Consider the following 18,649-nt stretch of genomic DNA (forward strand, 5'->3'; position numbering starts at 1 on the left):
CATGTACAATCACACTACAGTACTAGCTTCTAGGCTGACAAATATCACTATTCTTATCTTAAAATGTTTTTGTTGTCGCAGTTCAGTTTTACTGCCATTGTCATAATAAACTAGGCTGCTTGCTAGCACCACTGATGCATGGGGTAAGATATAGCAGCCCACTGCAGTTTGACCAAGATTGAACATTCTTGTGATCGGTTTCCTACAGCTTGTGTGGATGTGAATGGTAGAAAGTCAGATTATATCTATTACAATAAAATACAGTGGATATGTGATATCTGAATAGTATTGGAGAATAATTAAATCAAATGAGTGAAAGGTAGTGAATATTAGTTTTGGTAATTATTCCCTCGAGCTTGTTGGAGATATAGACTAATATCATGACATTCAGCTGAAGATGGCCTACGAGGGTACTCTAGTGTGATTTTAAAATATAAATACATATATTAGTGAATGTACATACTTTTGACTACGTGGAAATATCCAACCCTTATAAAAATTGTGAATTGACTTTCCAAGATGGCAATATCAGCAAGATAACATTTATTTTAATATTCGCGGGTGTGCTAGTGTTTTATTTACGGTAATTGTGAACTTTATATTCTGAAGTGCTGTGACACCGAACGCCGTAAATGAACATTTATCGAAGTTCGAAAAGCGAATGGCTGAATTTCAAGCATGCTCGGAACAAGCCATGGCTGCTGGCACCACACTAATCGACCTCACTTCAGACTTTCAGGACGTTTGAGAAGTAATATTGGATGAATTATGCAAAATGAAGAAGGAGGTAAGCCATTAGGACCAGTAGGACGAGGTGGACAGTATCCGCAAAAAATAGGCCCATCATCCGACAGCGCACCGAGTACCAAACAACGTCCAGAAGGAAGGAAGGAAGCCCAGGACTTGTGGCGGGTTATTTACAAGACAGAAAAAAGCTCCACATGAGTTCACACGAGGTGGATTAACACCGAGATGAGACCATTGTGATGTGCCTACTAAATGTTACAATTATTATGCGTGAATGGTCCCTTTCGAAACACACAAAGATTTAATTATGATTTTATTTGCGGAGGATCCAGGATGCCTTCCTGTGTTCATTAAAGATCCTCTTCCTTTCTTCCGTCCACTTGTTACTTGCTCTGCATTCTCTGGAAAAACTTCCCACTTCTTTCTATATATATTTCGATACAAAATTTCTGCAGGTTGAATTTCTGTGTTCTTCATGTCTGGTTTTGTTTGTTCTGACCAAGGGAAATTCTTCTGTTTATCAACTCGTTCAAGAATTTTGTGGGTTCGTCTGGTTTCTGGAAGCCTCTTGACCTGTCCATAAAATATTAGCCTTCTTTTCCTGAGGTCTGCCATAATATTACATAACTTTTCTCTGGATTTCCGGGATTGGAGGCGGTACCCTTCTGTGTGTCTTGATCCTAAAATTTCCCTAATGATTTTTCGCTTTTCTTTTAGGATATTTTCGAGCTTGCCCTTGATACGAAGCATTAGAGTTTCCCCTGCATATAAAGCCCCGGGTTTGATTACGGTATGGTAATGTTTAATGTTAACGTGGAGAGACATACATTTTTTTTTGTAGATTTCTCTTGTTTTCCCATATGCTCTCCTAAGTTTTTGGACACGGTTGTTTAGAGCTATTTTTTCTTGTCTGGTTGGTTCTAGGATTTTGCCCAGGTATTTGAAGTCAGGGACTGTGTTGATTTGTCCGTATTTTGTATTGGTACTATGGATCTCTAGTTTGGAACAGAAAAACTCAGTATTCTGGAAGGAAACAAGAAGTCCAACATTCTTGGCATATTCTTGGAGAATTTCAACTTGCTTTATCGCTGTGACTTCATCGCTGGACCAAAGGGCCAGGTCATCCGCGAAAGCTAAGCATGGAATTTCAAGCTTGTTTTTTGTGTCCCAATGTTTACTGCATTCCGGCTATTTTGTGCTTTCAGTTCTTTTTCCCATTCCCTCATCACCTTATCTAGGACGAGGTTGAAGAGGAGGGTGACATTCCATCTCCTTGTCGGACACTAGTTTTTATCAGGAATTTATCTGAGATTTCTCCCATGAATTTCAACTTTGGCTTCATGTCAGTGAGGGTCTGTTTGGTCAAGTTTGGCGTCTTAGAGTCTAGTCACTGTTCTTTTAGGATGCTGAACAGAGATTGACAATCAGTTGAATCATAAGCCTCCTTCAAATATAAAAAGTACAGATAATTGGTAGGTTTCTGAAGGCCTGAGGTTCGAGACGTGTTCAGTGCACGATCTGTGAAGACGGAACCCAGCTTGATATTCACCAATCTTATGTTCTTGTTTTCATCAGGCATGCACGAAGGAGATTCCCCTATAGTTATTGACATCAGTTTTGTCTCCTTCCTTGTGAAGTGGGTGAATCAAGGCGCAACTCCAGTCATCCCGGAGATGTTCGTTTTTCTACATTTTCATTATGATTTCTGTAAGTTCTCTGAGTGAATATGGACCAAGATTCTTAAGGAATTCTGCAACAATTCCGTCTCTTCTTGAGGTACTGTTGATCTTTAGTCATTTAATGTGGCTCTGAATTTCTTCCTGGTTTCGTGGAGGTGATTCTGGATGAGTGAAACTGGATGCTTCTTCAAGAAATCTTTCAGTGGGTTCGGGGCAGTTAAGAAGTTCTGAGAAGTGGCATGCAAAATTCTTCGCAGTTTTATTTATTAGTAAGCGCCAATTTTCCGTCTTGTTTCCTGAAACATAAGTTCTGTGGACGGTACCCTCGGATTATTTCTGGGAATATTCTGTAGAAATCCCTTGTATTGTGGTTTCTAAAATTTTCTTCAATTGACTCCAGTTGTTCTTTCAGATGGTTTCTTTTTTCTTGCCGGATGGTTTTGGATACTTGTTTTCTGGTCTCATAAAATTCTTGTTGAGTTTTCTGGGATTTCCTACTGTTGTATTTCTGAAATGCAGATTTGGTCGCATGTTGAGTTCCACCAGGAGTGTTTTGTATCATTTCTCGTGCCATGATTTTGATGTGGAATTCTTCCCATGTATTCGCTGGTTGGTTTTCCAATTATTCTTTTATATTGGTAACAGAAATCCTTTTTATGTCAAATTTCTGTTTTTGGATTTTTTGAGGTGGTATTTTCTTGGAGTAAATTTCACTTGTACGTGATCTGAGTCGATGTTTGCTCCCCTTCTGATTTGCACATCGTGTACCATATGAGATAGCTATATGATCAATCTGAAATTCGCTTATGGACTCAGTTGGGGACGTCCAAGTTTCTTGTTTCTTGGGATGCTTTCGGAGGGATGTGGATATGATTTTACGGTTGTTCTATTGTCATAGTTCAGTGAGTCTTGAACCGTTTTTATTGGTAAATTTGTGCGCCGCGTAGAGTTCGACGGTTTTCCTATGTTCTTTTCTTGGTTGATTTGTGCATTGAAATTGTCTAAGAGAATTTTGACGTCATCCTTTGAAATTTTTGAGATTACCTTTTCAATTTTTTCCAAAATTTGTCCACGTTTTGGGGATTCTTCTTGTTGTCTAAGTTTGTAGGGGCGTATGCATTTATTAATGTATATTTTTTATTGGCACACTGAATGCTCACGGTCATTAGGCGATTGTTGATGGAGATAACATCTTGGATCGAGTTCAGTATAATTTTTTGTACTACGAAGCTCATACCAAATAAAGGTGTCCTATTTAGAATCTTTTGGTCTGGTTTCTCTTGCATACACGATAATTTCCATAATCCAAGGTAGCATCATCAGTAAATCGAGTTTCCTGCAGGGCAAGGAAAAGAATCTTTTGAAAATCAAATTCTGTGACTAAATTTAGGAATTTTCCTGGTTAAATCAAAGTGTTGATATTGAATGTACCATTGTATGTGGGGGTTTTGTGGGGCAGTTTACCGGAGAGCTGCGAGTCTCTTCCATGTTTTTGTGATCGTCTAGGCTCCCATGAATCCGAAAGCCTGGTTGTCTTCTCAATGTGACGGGTGGATTGGGTACTACCTGGGGTAATGTTCTTACAACGTCACGAATCATGTTTGGCTCGTAATAGGAGATCCAGCAGTGCTGGGTGCTTAGAACCAGGGATTGTTAGTTCCTGGATCTTGGTATTGCCACCCCATCCACAAGGTGTCCGACGCGGACCAGGAACCCCTCAGACGAACCTGGATTTTTAACAGAATTTTTATTACTACCCCAAAACGCAAGAATGCTTCTTCCGCCATTTCCGCCGTACCAATCTCCGCCTTTACTGCAGTTGAGGTCTTTACTCCTAACCCTGAGATAGGATACTTACCAGATCATATACATGGGGTCATTATGCTCCGGGACTCACACAGGCAGGGGTGCCACTCCCTGGGCAAGGTTGCCTCCGAAGAGGGTCCCTACCATATTATTATTATTATTATTATTATTATTATTATTATTATTATTATTATTATTATTATTATTATTATTATTATTATTATTATTACCGCGGTTATCCGTGGAGCGGAAGGTGCTGGTGTTGAATGGGTCTAACTACGATATCAAAATTGAATTAAAACTTTAAAATGTTATATTTCTTTTCAAGAAACAAACTTAACAATCTTTCACTTAGAGAAAAAACAATGACAACTTTGGAGAACACCAGAAGAGGGAATTTAACAATTTTGGGTTCAAGCCCCAGTTGCTTCAGGCTCCAATGTATAAGTTTCAGATAAGGAGAGAACAGTGTTCGCGAGGTCGATTACAAGGTTAGAAATTCGAAGCTTCCTCTAGGATAAGTTTGCGGAGACAGCTGAAAAGATAGAATATTGGTGGACAAAGAAACTTGAAAATCCGCAACTTATATACCCGAAGGGAAGGTTCGAGAGGATTCTGGACTAATCCGGACACACCCTCCCAATTTTTACTGGACAATTCAAAAGCGACAAAAAGTCTGTGATAGGCTGAAAAATAATTACAGAAATTTCTATTTGCCCAGATTCAAAACTGGCCGAATGAAAAGGTAGTGTTTCCAACCAAAAAATAAATGAACATTTATTGAGTTATGAAAACCTAGAAACCACCGCCGTCTCAATCTCTATATACTGCCTGCTCTGTGCCACGAGAATTGCGTTTACAGCGACATTGCAGATGGCAGCACTTACCGCACCCAGAGAACATGTTGGTTAGATGAGAGTTGGTCCGTAACATCAATATAAAATGAAAAATAATCTTTAACATGTTACTAATTGAGAGGATAATGAACATACAGAAACTAACATTCGACATTTGAGCTTGGCTCAAGATATAGAAACGTAAAATAATACAGTAGATATTATATTAGGATCATCCCATGCTGCATGGTACATGCCAATTTCAGAATTTTCTCGACACGAATAACGGAGCACCTTTTCCGTACTTTTCTTACTGCTATTTACCAGCAGTGGGCGCAAAAAAAAATTATATCACTATTTCGCTGACCCTTTGTTTATGGCCAGTTTTCAGGATACATTTTATAGCACATAATGCAGTGCGTGCGTTCGTCATGTCATTAAATCCACCACCCAATCTCACTGAACTAAATAGATCTATTGCATCTCCAGAAAATCATCTTGCGAGAACATAAAATAACCGATTTTGTAACAGATAAGAGACACATTCCACTATAGATTTCACAGTTAGCGAGACAGCATCTGCCGTCTCATTAGTGAGACACTTCAGTTTTTCACGTTTTGATTCCAACCGAATTATTTTAACGTACTTGATGAAATCATCATTCAACCATTGTAAGTATTTTATCTGCTGGTGAATAGAAATGCACAAAATCTAGATTGTTTTTCCGAAAGGCATTACAGTAATCATTTCTGAACTATAAGGGATAGATCGGAGACTTCTAAGCCTTTAACGAGGAAGTAGGCAGCAGGACTAGATAACTTCTCTGAAAGTCGGATTACAAGAAAACACAACAGTTTATTCGCGAGAGCGTGAGATTTTACAATATCTGTGCCGCATACACTTTCAACATTGACCACACAAGCAAACTTGTCACTGGTTCGGTTCTAGAGGAGCCGTACCTAATTAGCCATTTAATCAGCGATCAGTTACACTCCTGTCAGTTGGTCTGAGAGTTTTACATTCTGCTCTAAGTCTTTCCTTGGGATATCCCGACAAATACAATCAACATTTTCCATTTACGCTACCTGTCCAGAGTACTTCGAGAAGGAGCTGACACAAGACCAGGAGTTCTGCCGTATTCATAACCGTTTGGGATACCATTCCCCACGCCATGTAGTAGCGCGTAATTTGTTCTGACTGCCCGGATTTTGGCTTGCGAAAATTTTGGATTTGATTTTTTAAAATGGTCGTTTTTCCATTATATTTGGCTGCTTCCTTTACTTTTTTCAAACGATCAATTTCTGGGTTGTCTTCGAATTGTCTCTGTAGTCTTTTAACTTTATTATGGTTAGTCATCAGCTGTTATCGCAGTCTCAGAATTCTTGATCGTAGCCTCTAATGTCTGATTTTCTGATCGCTGCTGTCATTCTTACTCGTTAGAATATTGACTTCGATTGATACTATTTCCTGCGGTTGAAGAGCATGTTTCACCACAGATTTCTTCCGAAGAAATATCTTGTCGCTGTCTGGTCTTTCGTGGAGCTATTTTTCTGGTTTGAAGGTAATGGGGATAATTCCAAGACCGACTAGGTACGCTCTCTGGCTTCAATATATTTTTATTTTAGTTTTATTTTTTACCTCCATCTCTAAAATTGAGGCTTCAAACACGGGAATAATCGGATGAAATCCATTGATTACCCTTGGTTTATCCTTGCCTTGATATAGCGTTAAGCCAATTTTACCAAAGTTCTTCACTTGGGTGGATAACAGAAATCCTCACACCTGAAGAATTTGGATTTCCTGCTTTCTTATACAGAGAAGAACACAACAATTAATCATTTTACAACCAGGGACACACACATAAATGCTTGATGCAAACGCACTGGAATACAATAACGTGGGTACGGAGATAAGTTGGGTGCGTTAGCTGGCGCTCCTAGCGGAGGTTCGTGACACTAAGAGCTCACGCTGAGAAGCACGTTAACCGCATAGCATAGAGCAGGCAGTATATAGGATTGAGACGGCGGTGCTAGAAACACAATAAATTACAAGATCTTCCACCAGAGTGCATGATCAGAGTTTTTTGTAATGACGTCTATGAAGGAATGACAACACTTCAAAAGTGACATCTTCCGTTCAATGTCCCAACTCCATGCCGAAGCAGTTTCACGTTTTGTTGGATAGATAGAGTACATTAAGGCGCTTCTTTTGAATGCCCGAAGTTGAGTTGTACCTCCCGGTACAATTATTATTATTATTATTATTATTATTATTATTATTATTATTATTATTATTATTATTATTATTATTATTATTATTATTATTATATTATTATATTTATGTCTATGTGGTTCATTAAGCAGCCTGCAGTCCAGTTCTCCAGGAAATAAAGTTAAGAACTTTCTGCCTCAGTTAAAGAATGTCCGTTACCTACGAAAGCTTACCTACCTACCTACCTACGAGAGCTTAAAGCTCCACAGATCATAGATACCGACAGTGTTTGGAAACAACATCTTGCGCAGTCCAGTGTTGTCACGTGAACTACGTAAGTGAACTACAGTTGTCAGTGGCCATCTTTAAACAACAGACGATCGCAAACTTCAGTGCTTTTCCCACGCCTATGAGAGCGAGCCTAACCTCACATCCGCCATCTTGAAGGGGCTATCCTTAGTTTTACGAATAGATGCCCGTCCCGACGCTAATTGCACAAGATAGCGGCTATACACAGCTCCTTATGAGACGGCCTAGGGGCACTTGCGCAAGATGGATGATTGTACATAGGCTCTTATGAGACGGCCTAGGGACGCTTGCGCAAGATGGCGGTACCTCTTATGAGACGGCCTATGAGCGATTGCGCAAGATGGTGGCAATACATGGGCTGTTATGGAGAGAGATACCCGCCATGGGCGATTGCACAAGATGACAGCTATACATGGGCTGTTATGGAGAGAGATAACGGCTAAGGGCGATTGCACAAGATGGCAGCTATACATGGGCTGTTATGGAGAGAGATAACGGCTAAGGGCGATTGCACAAGATGGCAGCTATACATGGGCTGTTATGGAGAGAGATAACGGCTAAGGGCGATTGCACAAGATGGCAGCTATACATGGGCTGTTATGGAGAGAGATAACGGCTAAAGGCGATTGCACAAGATGGCGGCTATACATAGGCTGTTATGACCTCCTCCTCCTTTATCAAGGCATATCTCTATCGAACAAGTTTAAACATGCATTACCATAACGACGCGAACTTATGCTTAAGACTAGAGTGATCACGTCTATTATTCGGTTTTCAACCTGCAGCGATGACGTCACCATGCTTCTATGTGTTTAGACTTGATCGTTATGAAGGTTAGTTACTGACTGAAGGATTTATAGATAATATCAGTAAGAATTTTTCTTTAGTCTCCGAGTTACAGTGATGGAGGGAGTTGAGCGCAAATATGACGAGAACATTAATAGTTGATGTGCAAGGCTTTAAAGTAAACGGTAACAAATTTACAAATTTGTGTTTAAAGAGGTGGCTGTGTTAGATTGCAGTGCTGTGGGCACCAAAATTTGTTAGTTTAGTATTAAGCCCAACTTTTCCTTACTTTTTGCAAATAGATGAAGATAAAAGGCAGACTCAATGGATTGAAAAATAATTAGGTTTGCAGTGGGAAGAGAAAGGAATACCTTATCGTTTTCTATCTTTAATGATGAACGAACATTTGTCAAGAACAGATCTTCTTTTTAAAGGGTTCTGAAAAAAAGAATGGTTGCGTGAGTATCTACCATCATCGAGTGAAATTATCGACATGCATAAATTAGGGTGTCTATCATTTAAAAATCTTCCGAAGGAGCATAGTAGAGAAACAAGTAAACAGTCTTTACAATATGTGTGCATTCTCTTTGATTGGTTGTGTTGCAGTGCATGCCGGGAAGTGAACAACATATGTAAACTGCAGTGTCGAAATAACGTTAGTGTGAAAGAAACATTTGTAGAGTAAAGATATCATGTCATTTATAAATGATACTAAGTGTAACGCAATGGAGAAGGGAATCGTAACGTTTTATGCATGCAAAAAGAAACTAAACACTTCTACTGAAGAAGAGTTAAATGCATTACCAAAGGCATTTTTGGTTATTGTAGTTGCGAATGCTGTAAAGAAAATTTGGGATAAGGTGCCTCGCGAGTGGACTCAAGATCCTGTTTTGTCAGAGCTTCAAACGTGTAGTTTACATCATGAACAAGTGAGTTTAGGTAAGAGACCTTCTGTGAGACACTGCCGTACATGTCAACTGATTAAACTGTATCACGGACCTAAAAGTAACAAGTTGTCTTCGCTTATAAACAGTTATCATGGCTGTGAGGAGAGTAAACAAGTAAAAGGTGAAGAAACGTGCTGGAGAAAGATGAGGAAGCATGCTAGGCCTGGGCTTATCAATAAAGTGATTGATCTTCCGTTCGAGCTTCATCTTCCTAGTTACCAGTACTGCGGCCCTAGAACACGACTTGAAGTTCGCTTGGCACGTGGTGTCCTGTTATTAATGCTTATCGGCAAAACAATCCTGAACTAAGACGTGTACCTGATGAACTGTAACAGTTCCAGTATCTTATGTCTACATACGGCAACAAAGAAAAGTATAGCTTTATATTTTTAAGATCATCTGGTAAAATTATATCCTTGTCAGGTATTCGTGAGGAAAGACGTTCTAAGAGTCCTTTCGTAGGTTTATATGTAACACCCTTTACAATAAGTTTGTTGGTATTAATCTTAACATTTGAATTTCCTATCCAAAACCAGTCGTCTTCATAGTGAATACCGTAGGTGGTGTCAGGTTTTTCCGTAAAGAGTTTTTCTGTATAAGATGCAAAGAGAGATCCATAGGTGACTTGAATAAAAGTTCTAAACTGATTACGATACTCTGGCGTGATCATAACCTCAGACAAAGATGGTAGATCTTGTATCGATTTAGTAGGTGTTTCACCAATAACATCTGTAGTTAAAAACTCAACACGCTTCGATGGTGAAGTACCGTAAAGATCTTCTACCTTATTCTCTTCCTAATCTATATCTCGCTTCTCCTCTTCCTCATCTTGCTTCTCTTCATCTTTATGTCTTCTTGTTTATGCTTCTGTTCTTCTTCTTCTTCATGCTTCTCTTTATCATATGATGTTTGAATAGAAACAAAACTTGAAGTAGACTGCGGCAATGAAGTAGAATTAAAAATTTCTTTGAGTGGTGTACCTAGTTGCGTTATTAAAGATAAATCCGTGTCTGGTTGAATGCTTTTAAGCTCTTTAAATTTCCGTCGAATATTGTTTCGATCATGGATTAAATGTTTCGTAATCTCCTTGCTACATGTTAACATAATGATGTTTTTTGATCAAGTAGTCACTGTAATTCTGTGTTAATGGATATAAAATGATCGAAACGTATGAGATATCGTCCATGCTGAACATCACTTTCTTTATCAATAACTAAAAAGCTGTGACGATTGGCTGACCAACATGTAGCACACATACGTTTAAAGTTATTAAATGCCATATCAGTGTTAACATGATCATCATACACATGTCACATGTTGCGCTCATCTTGCCGCAGAAGGACGATAACATTTGCGTTATAGCGTATCAACTGCTTAAGCACACGCGAATAGGTTTGGCATAAATAGATGCAATCAACGTATTTATGTCGTCCCATACTAAAGAATGCACGAATAACGTATTGTTATTCTGTTGCGACATCGACAAGGATCATAAGAGAATGGGAAGCACATTATCAGCTGATGGTACTTGCTCGTATGAATTAAACACAAAATATATTATCGATTATCTGCTGAAAGGTATCAAATGGCAGGGAGGGATTCAGCTATGTGGAAATGTAATAAGCAGTCTGACCTATGCTGACGACTTGGTCTTAATGGCAGATTGTGCCGAAAGCCTGCAGTGTAATATCTTGGAACTTGAAAATCGGTGCAATGAGTATGGTATGCAAATTAGCCTTCCAAATACTAATTTGATGTCAGTAGGTAAGAAACTGAACAGAATTGAATGCCAGATTGGTGATACAAAAATAGAACAGGTCAATAATTTCAAGTATTTAGGTTGTGTGTTCTCCCAGGATGGTAATATAGTGAGATTGAATCAAGGTGTAGTAAAACTAATGCAGTGAGCTCGCAGTTGCGATCAACGGTATTCTGTAAGAAGGAAGTGAGCTCCCAGACGAAACTATTTTACATCGGGCAGTTTTCAGACCAACTTTGCTTTACGAGAGTGAACGCTGGGTGGACTCTGGATATCTTATTCATAAGCTAGAAGTAACAGACATGAAAGTAGCGAGAATTATTGCTGGTACAAACACGTGGGAACAATGGCATTGGGGCACTTGGAATGAGTAGGTAAAGGCTAATTAAGAATAAACTCGATGGATGAAACTGTACGCATAAACCGGCTTCGGTGGTGGGGTCATGTGAGGCGAATGGAGGGGGATAGGTTAAATAGGAAAATAATGGACTCTGTTATGGAGGGTAAGAGAAGTAGAGGGAGACCAAGGTGACGATGGTTAGACTCAGCTTCTAACGATTTAAAGACAAGTGGTATAGAACTAAATGAGGCCACAGCTCTAGTTGCAAATAGCGGATTTTGGTGACGTTTAGTAAATACACAGAGGCTTGCAGACAGAACGCTGAAAGGCATTATAGTCGATAATGTATGTAATGTATGTATGTGTGTAACGAGATCGTGCATTACAGTTTGTAGAATATTATACAGCGGTTTTAGCGTGACTTTGAGAAAAAGTAAATATTCTCGTAGCTTATGCCATTTAAAGAAGTAATGAGTGTAAGTAAAATATTTTTTCCGCATCCCGACGGGCCTGATATAATACATCCGATCAGTAAAAGAAAACAACGTTCCATGCCTTTTTTGTAGTTGTACTAGAACTATGTAAGAGATGTGGTACAATGTCGGTAAAAGGTAGTGTGCTTGCTGCTTTATAATCTTCATGATAACTGAATCATAAAGTAGGCAATAGTAATATATATATTAAACGAAACAAGAGGTAAAGGTTAGTTTATGATTTGCTCTTCACGAGTAAAGTCGTGTACAGCATAGTGAAACAACGATATCCAAACGACATGAAGAAGAAGAAAGCAAAACCTGTTGCATGGAAAGATGTTATAAAATCTGCACAAAAAGCTATTCGAGGGGAATAGAATCCTCGTGTAGCTATTACTAAGGCACTACGCGCAGCAAGAGCGAGAATTTCTCCAAAGTGCAAAGCAATGTTTAGTAAACGTGCACGAATTATTCCTGTACCAAAACGAGGAGGATTTCTCCCTGCGCTTTTTGCTGGCCTAGCAGCTTTATGGTCATTGCTGGGCGATGCTAGTGCTGTAGTAAGAACTGTTAAGTCGGTAGAAGAAGCGAAACAACAGTTGAAAGAGAGTGAACGTCATAACAAGACGATGGAGGCAATTGCATTACGAAGCAAAGGTGTGCACATGAAGCTAGCACCATACAAAAAGTGCTTGACGTCTACATTTCTCCAAAAAACGTCTACTGTATGCACTGCCACATCGACCTCTGACGCATGAAGAAGTTTTTACGTTTGCTAAACAACTAGGAATTCATTATTTTCGAGGTGTGTATATGCGCGATCTACTACCAGCGCTGCATCGTGAACGTGAAAGTGCCGTAATTAACTTGGACAACAGTCGCAGACCTGGAACTCATTACGTTGCTTATGTAAAATGTAAATGTAAAGTATGGTATTTCGATAGCTATGGAACTTACCTCCTCCTTTTGAGCTCAAACGTTATTTCGGAAGCAGTGCAGACATTGTTTACAATAAAAACCATGTGCAAAACTTTAATACACGCATGTGCGGACGATTATGTCTTATATCAAACCCAGTCAGTAGAGAAAGATCATTAGTGTGCACGTAATAACTAACGGTGAAAGAACGTTTTCTGTACATGGAGAAGGACCTGAAACAACCGCCTATTTAATCCACCGATCGAACTTGGATATCAGCTACATACAGTAGTCTTGGACTAGTATCGTTTGAAAGCTACAATAAAATCTATAATGTGCGTGATGATGTAAACAAGTTCTATTACGATGAGTATGTTCTAACGCTACCCTCAGGTAGTTATTCAGTAGACGATATTCATGACTATATTGAAAGTACGTAAATTGATCAGTTTCGAGAAGATAGTTTTAGTAATCATAATCACAAGTTCTCAATTACTGTTAGCAACATTACACATAAATGTGTTATTGAATCATCATTTAAGATTGACTTCAAATCACAACCTGATTAGATTGGACCACTGCTTGGATTTTCATCAAGGGAGTTCCTACCGAACGTACGTTACGAGTCTGAGCAACCTATAATACTCTTCGATGATTATCATGTGAACATTCCATGCAATATAATCACAGACATGAATAGTAATCTACAACCGTCGCACGTCCTGCACGACTTTATTGTTACAGAGGAACGTGGATATACTATTTCTGAGAAACCAGCAGTAGTTCTTTATCATCCTGTGTCTGTAAAACACATTAGTAACATCACTCTTAGGCTAGTAAATAAACATAATCACCTTATTCATTTAGATCGGCCCGCGTACGTAGCTTAAAAACTTCATATCAAACCAGTATGGGAAACATCTATAAAACAAGGTATACATTCCGAAGACATGCTACATGTTTACGAAGATTCATCAAGTTAACAGATAACCATAAGAAGATATCGAAGGTTTTGGTTATACGCTACTACAACAGAATGGAAGAAATGCTATACGTTATGAATACAGTAGAAATTCGTGAAGGTGTAGTACGAAGTGAGCTTCTTACTTATCAACCTTTTACGTTTGGATTAAATAACAATGATGAAATTCATTTTATTATTAATCAGCAAGGTGTATACACCTTACCACACGAAAGCTACCTCTATATTGAAGGACGACTAGATAAGTCAGATGGAAGGGTAACGAACACATCCCAACTAAACAACCATGCACTAGCTTTTCTCTTTTCTGAAGCGCGATATGAAGTAAATAATGTTGAAATAGATAGAACGAAGAATGTTTGAATTACAAGTGCAATGAAAGTCTATCCTTCTTTTTGTGATGAAGAAAGTAATCTTTTGCGGATGGCAGGATGGTGTCCAAAAGCTACAAACTACTGGATGAATAATGAGGACGGAACTTTACAGGTATGTTATCATTGAAACATATTCTTGGCTTCACAGAAGATTTTACACGTATTATAATCAACGCAAAACAAGAGCTTATTCTGATCCGTGATCGAAGTGATTACAATTCACTTAAAGCGGCAGAAACACCAGTAGAATCGAAAATAACACTTCATCGTATATTGTGGAGGTTTCCACATGTAACTTTATCTGATCGTGAAAAACTTCAATTGCTGAAGATTGTAGAAAATGATACACCATTACCTATACGTTTTCGAAGTTGGGATCTGCATGGATATCCTGTGTTACTATCTACAAACAAGCACAGCTGGTCTGTTAAAACGTCATGTTTTACTGAGAAGCCCTTGTATATTATTTTTGGATTTCAAACCAATCGTAAATTCAATCACGAAAAACATAGCTCACTGTTTGATCACCATACATTAAGAAATATTAGACTTTATCTCAACGGAATTACGTATCTCTGCGAAAACATAGACATTAACTTTGAGAATAATAAATTTGGGATTCTGTATGACATGCTTTATAAATTCCAATCATCGTATTGTCAGAACGAAGATCGTTCGCTCTTTTCGCCTCAAGAATTTAAAAGTAAAGCACCGATTGTAGTTATAGACTGCTCTTATCATGAAGAATCTATAAAAGAATCTGAAAACATTCCTGCTAACACAACAGCCTATTGTCTTATTATTTATATGAGTGATGTTACTTACTATCCGCTAACGAATATTATTGCAAGACTATAAATAAGGATAGCCCTTTATCATCAACTTTAGTGCATGCTTCGACATCGTACACTATGGAACACAAAGTGTGCAGCAATCAAAAATGTCAATGTGCATGCTGTTCGCAACATCCTTATTTATCTTACACGAGTAAGTCAAGCTACTAAGATGTTCTATAAATATAGAACCTGATATGACGTACCAAAACACCTCATTCAATACTTACCGTACTTATCTTCGTACGCTGCTCCTTTCTTAAATGCTTTTTGGGCCATCCTTCCTCTACACAGTAAGATGTCAATCGATGTAGCTTAGTGTAGAACATTTCAATGTCATTACAAGCATCGAGGGGGAAAATAGTGATGTTGATTTGGATGGACCAAATTCGAGGACTGTACACTGTACACTGTGCATGGATGAACTTTTTCCAGTACATGATGACGATGATTCAGAAAAGGAACAAACCACATGAATAACAACAAGGTAAGAACTGCATTATATTCTTTGTAAAGCATAACATACCTTGTATAATATATCTCTAAATGTTTCGTTGCGTTTGAATGTTGCAGGCGTTATTATTTTCGGAAGCATGCTAGGTATTCGCAGAACATTGTTAGCAGCAAAACGAACACTGTTGTAGTACATTGTAAATAAATACTTCATTGCATTCAAAATGTAGTACTTATTGCATTCCTTTGCCTCCTTACACCTACTCGTTCTATCTATAAAGGCTTGAGTAATTCACCTTGATAACGACCAAGTCTAAACATGCACAACTATGATGACGTCATCGCTGCTGGTTAGTATGGAACGTGCTCACTCTAGCCTTATGCATAATATCGCGTCGTTACAGTAAGGCGTGTTTAAACTTGTTCGATAGAGATATAAAAACCTATGCCTTGACAGAGGAAGTGGAGAAGGAGGAGGAGGAAGAAGCCATAACAGCCTATGTATAGCCGCCATGTTGTGTAACAACCTCTAAGCTAGCTCTCTTCATAACAGCCTCTAAGCTAGCTCTCTTCATAACAGCCTGTGTATAGCCGCCATCTTGCGCAAGCGCCCATGCCCGTCATCTTTCTCCATAAGAAGACGTATATAGCCACCATATTGCGCAAGCGCCCACGGGCCGTCTCATAAGGAGCTGTGTATAGCCGCTATCTTGTGCAATTAGCGTCGGGAAAGGCATCTTGTCGTAAAACTAAGGATAGACCCCTTCAAGATGGCAGATGTGAGGTTAGGCTCGCTCTCTTAGGCGTCGGGAATGCACTGAAGTTTGCGATCGTCTGTTGTTTAAAGGTAGCCGCTGACATCTGTCAAAAAATCACATGGAATTTTTCAAATTGCCCGCCACCACGTGCCTAAGGCGGCAGCTATGAGGATTTTCCCCGTCAAGGTGCCAGCACTGAAGTTTGCGATCGTCGATGTCTCAACGTGATACTATTTACCGACATTAGAAAGTACTCATGACCCAAGTGACTACGAAGATTATAGAATGGGTACTTAGGAATAAAACTGAACAAATCATCTGTGCTTTAATTTTAAATACGTTCGCGTATCAGTAAGTAACCTAAGTACGCCTGGAGGCATCTCCGAGCAATGGGCGTAGGGAAAACACAGGAACAGCTTCAGGTACGTGACATTCCACTCGTCGATTTAAATGCGTATTTCACAGAAGAGACAGCTCGGTCTAATCCGCTTAACAGACCACACGTAAATAACGTCCATCAAAATCGACCCTGCTTTGCCTTTCGTCAACACTAACTGAAAGTCTTCTATTCCATTAAATCCAAAGCAAGTGGTGTGGATGATTACGGTCCTTCCATACATAATATTATTGGCGCTATTCAACCAATTCTCACCTATATCTTTAATGACACATTACCAACAATTTGGAAATACGCTTATATAATTCAACTTGCTAAGAACGCAAGTTCTTCGTTTCCGTTCTCCCTGCTCTTCGAATGGTTGGCACTTTCTCTCTCTGGCTTTAACAAGTGGTTGAGGAAACCAGATAAGCAATAGATATCACACTCCTTGACTTCAGCAGTGCTTTTGACATGATAAACATCCAGACATTGTTGAAGAAACTCGAATAGTTTTTCTTTCTTCAATGAGGCTTTAAATTTTTTTTGCATGTATCTTACAGATCGCATGCAATGTGTTATAACACAAGTTACTGCTTCATAGTGGCAGAACCCCCCCCCCAGGGTTCTCTCTTGGTCCTCTTTGTTTTTCCTCTATATTAATGTCATTTCCTCAGTAATAAAATGTGCAGATGACCTCCAAGTTTGCTGTTGAGTTGATACTAAATATATATATATAGAATGTGATACGAACCTGCAACAACTCACCAGTGTCCTTCTCAACCCCAAAAAGACCCAAGTTCGCAGGTATTATTGACTTTAAATGCAACTTCAATTCTGTTCAGTAAAACAGTGAAGAGACTGGTCTGCAGCAGTGACGATAGACGTGGTCCTCACTAACTTCTAGCTACAAAGCTCTTTCCTAGGGCGGCGTACTGACGTTGAACTCCAGACGAAAATCTTCCCTATACGTTTCTTCAAAATTTCATTTCCTCACCTCATTTCATCATCTCTTCTAAGACAGTAAATCCTTGGAATACACTTCCAGGTGGTCAGGGACTGGTGATGTATGACAGACTGCGTGGTGCGGCCATGAAAAATGAAACGTCGTATGGCTTTTAGTGCCAGGAGTGTCCGAGGACAAGTTCAGCTCGCCAGGTGCAATTCTTTTGATTTGACGCCCCTAGGATACCTGCGCGTCGTGATGAAGATGATATGATGATGAAGAAGACACATACACCCAACCCCCGTGCCAGCGAAATTAACCAATGATGGTTAAAATTCTCGACCCTGCCGGGAATCGAACCCGGGACCCAATGACCAAAGGCCAGCAATCTAACCATTTAGCCATGATATGTAAGTGACTTTGTGATTTGAAAATTAAATACGCAGTTATTTCCTAGAACTAATATTATCAATTAAAGTTATTATTAGTAGTAGTAGTACAAATAACTGCTTACCGCCGCTCCTCATAATGGCTTAAGTTTTACTTTGTTAAATTTCTTAACATATTATCTTATGTGCGTATCCAATTCAATGATAGTAAATCTTTATTACATTGCAATTTTGTGGTTAAGTGTAACAGAGGGCCACGAGCCACTGTTAACTAACTGACTAACAAAATAAATAAATAAATAAATAAATAAATAAATAAATAAATAAATAAATAAATAAATAAATAAATAAATAAATAAATAAATAAATAAATAAATAAATAAATAAATAAATAAATAAATAAATAAATAAATAAATAAATAAATAAATAATTTAAAGTGATGTCATAGGATCTGATGATGTTCTCTCGAATCAAAGCTCACCGCTACACGACCCTAACCATATGGCCAATTCACTCGGTGTAAAGTCATCTTGGAACACTGCAAACAACAGTTATCCTCTCATTTTAAGTTACAACTCTACCGCAGCTGAGATGTGCCACAACAGCCCCCTCAGCCATGGATGGCAACGCCGAAACCCAGGAAAGCACATGGACCAGACAACATTCCAATGTAGTTGATTTAATGGGCAGGTGTATCCTTAAATACCGGTACTCTAATCCTTCTA

The 18,649-nt window shown here is 38.8% G+C and overlaps 1 protein-coding gene across 1 annotated transcript in view; it reads right to left on the reverse strand.

The window, feature by feature from the left end:
- LOC136866886 (amiloride-sensitive sodium channel subunit alpha-like) overlaps window positions 1-18,649 on the reverse strand; it is a 547,990-nt gene that overhangs the window by 250,983 nt on the left and 278,358 nt on the right. Inside the window, exon 6 of the mRNA XM_067143979.2 lies at window positions 12,619-12,626. Coding sequence (XP_067000080.2) covers window positions 12,619-12,626 — 8 coding nt within the window. The remainder of the gene's footprint in view (window positions 1-12,618; window positions 12,627-18,649) is intronic.

The sequence above is a fragment of the Anabrus simplex genome, chromosome 3 (genome assembly GCF_040414725.1).
Source record: "Anabrus simplex isolate iqAnaSimp1 chromosome 3, ASM4041472v1, whole genome shotgun sequence".
NCBI lineage: Eukaryota > Metazoa > Arthropoda > Insecta > Orthoptera > Tettigoniidae > Anabrus > Anabrus simplex.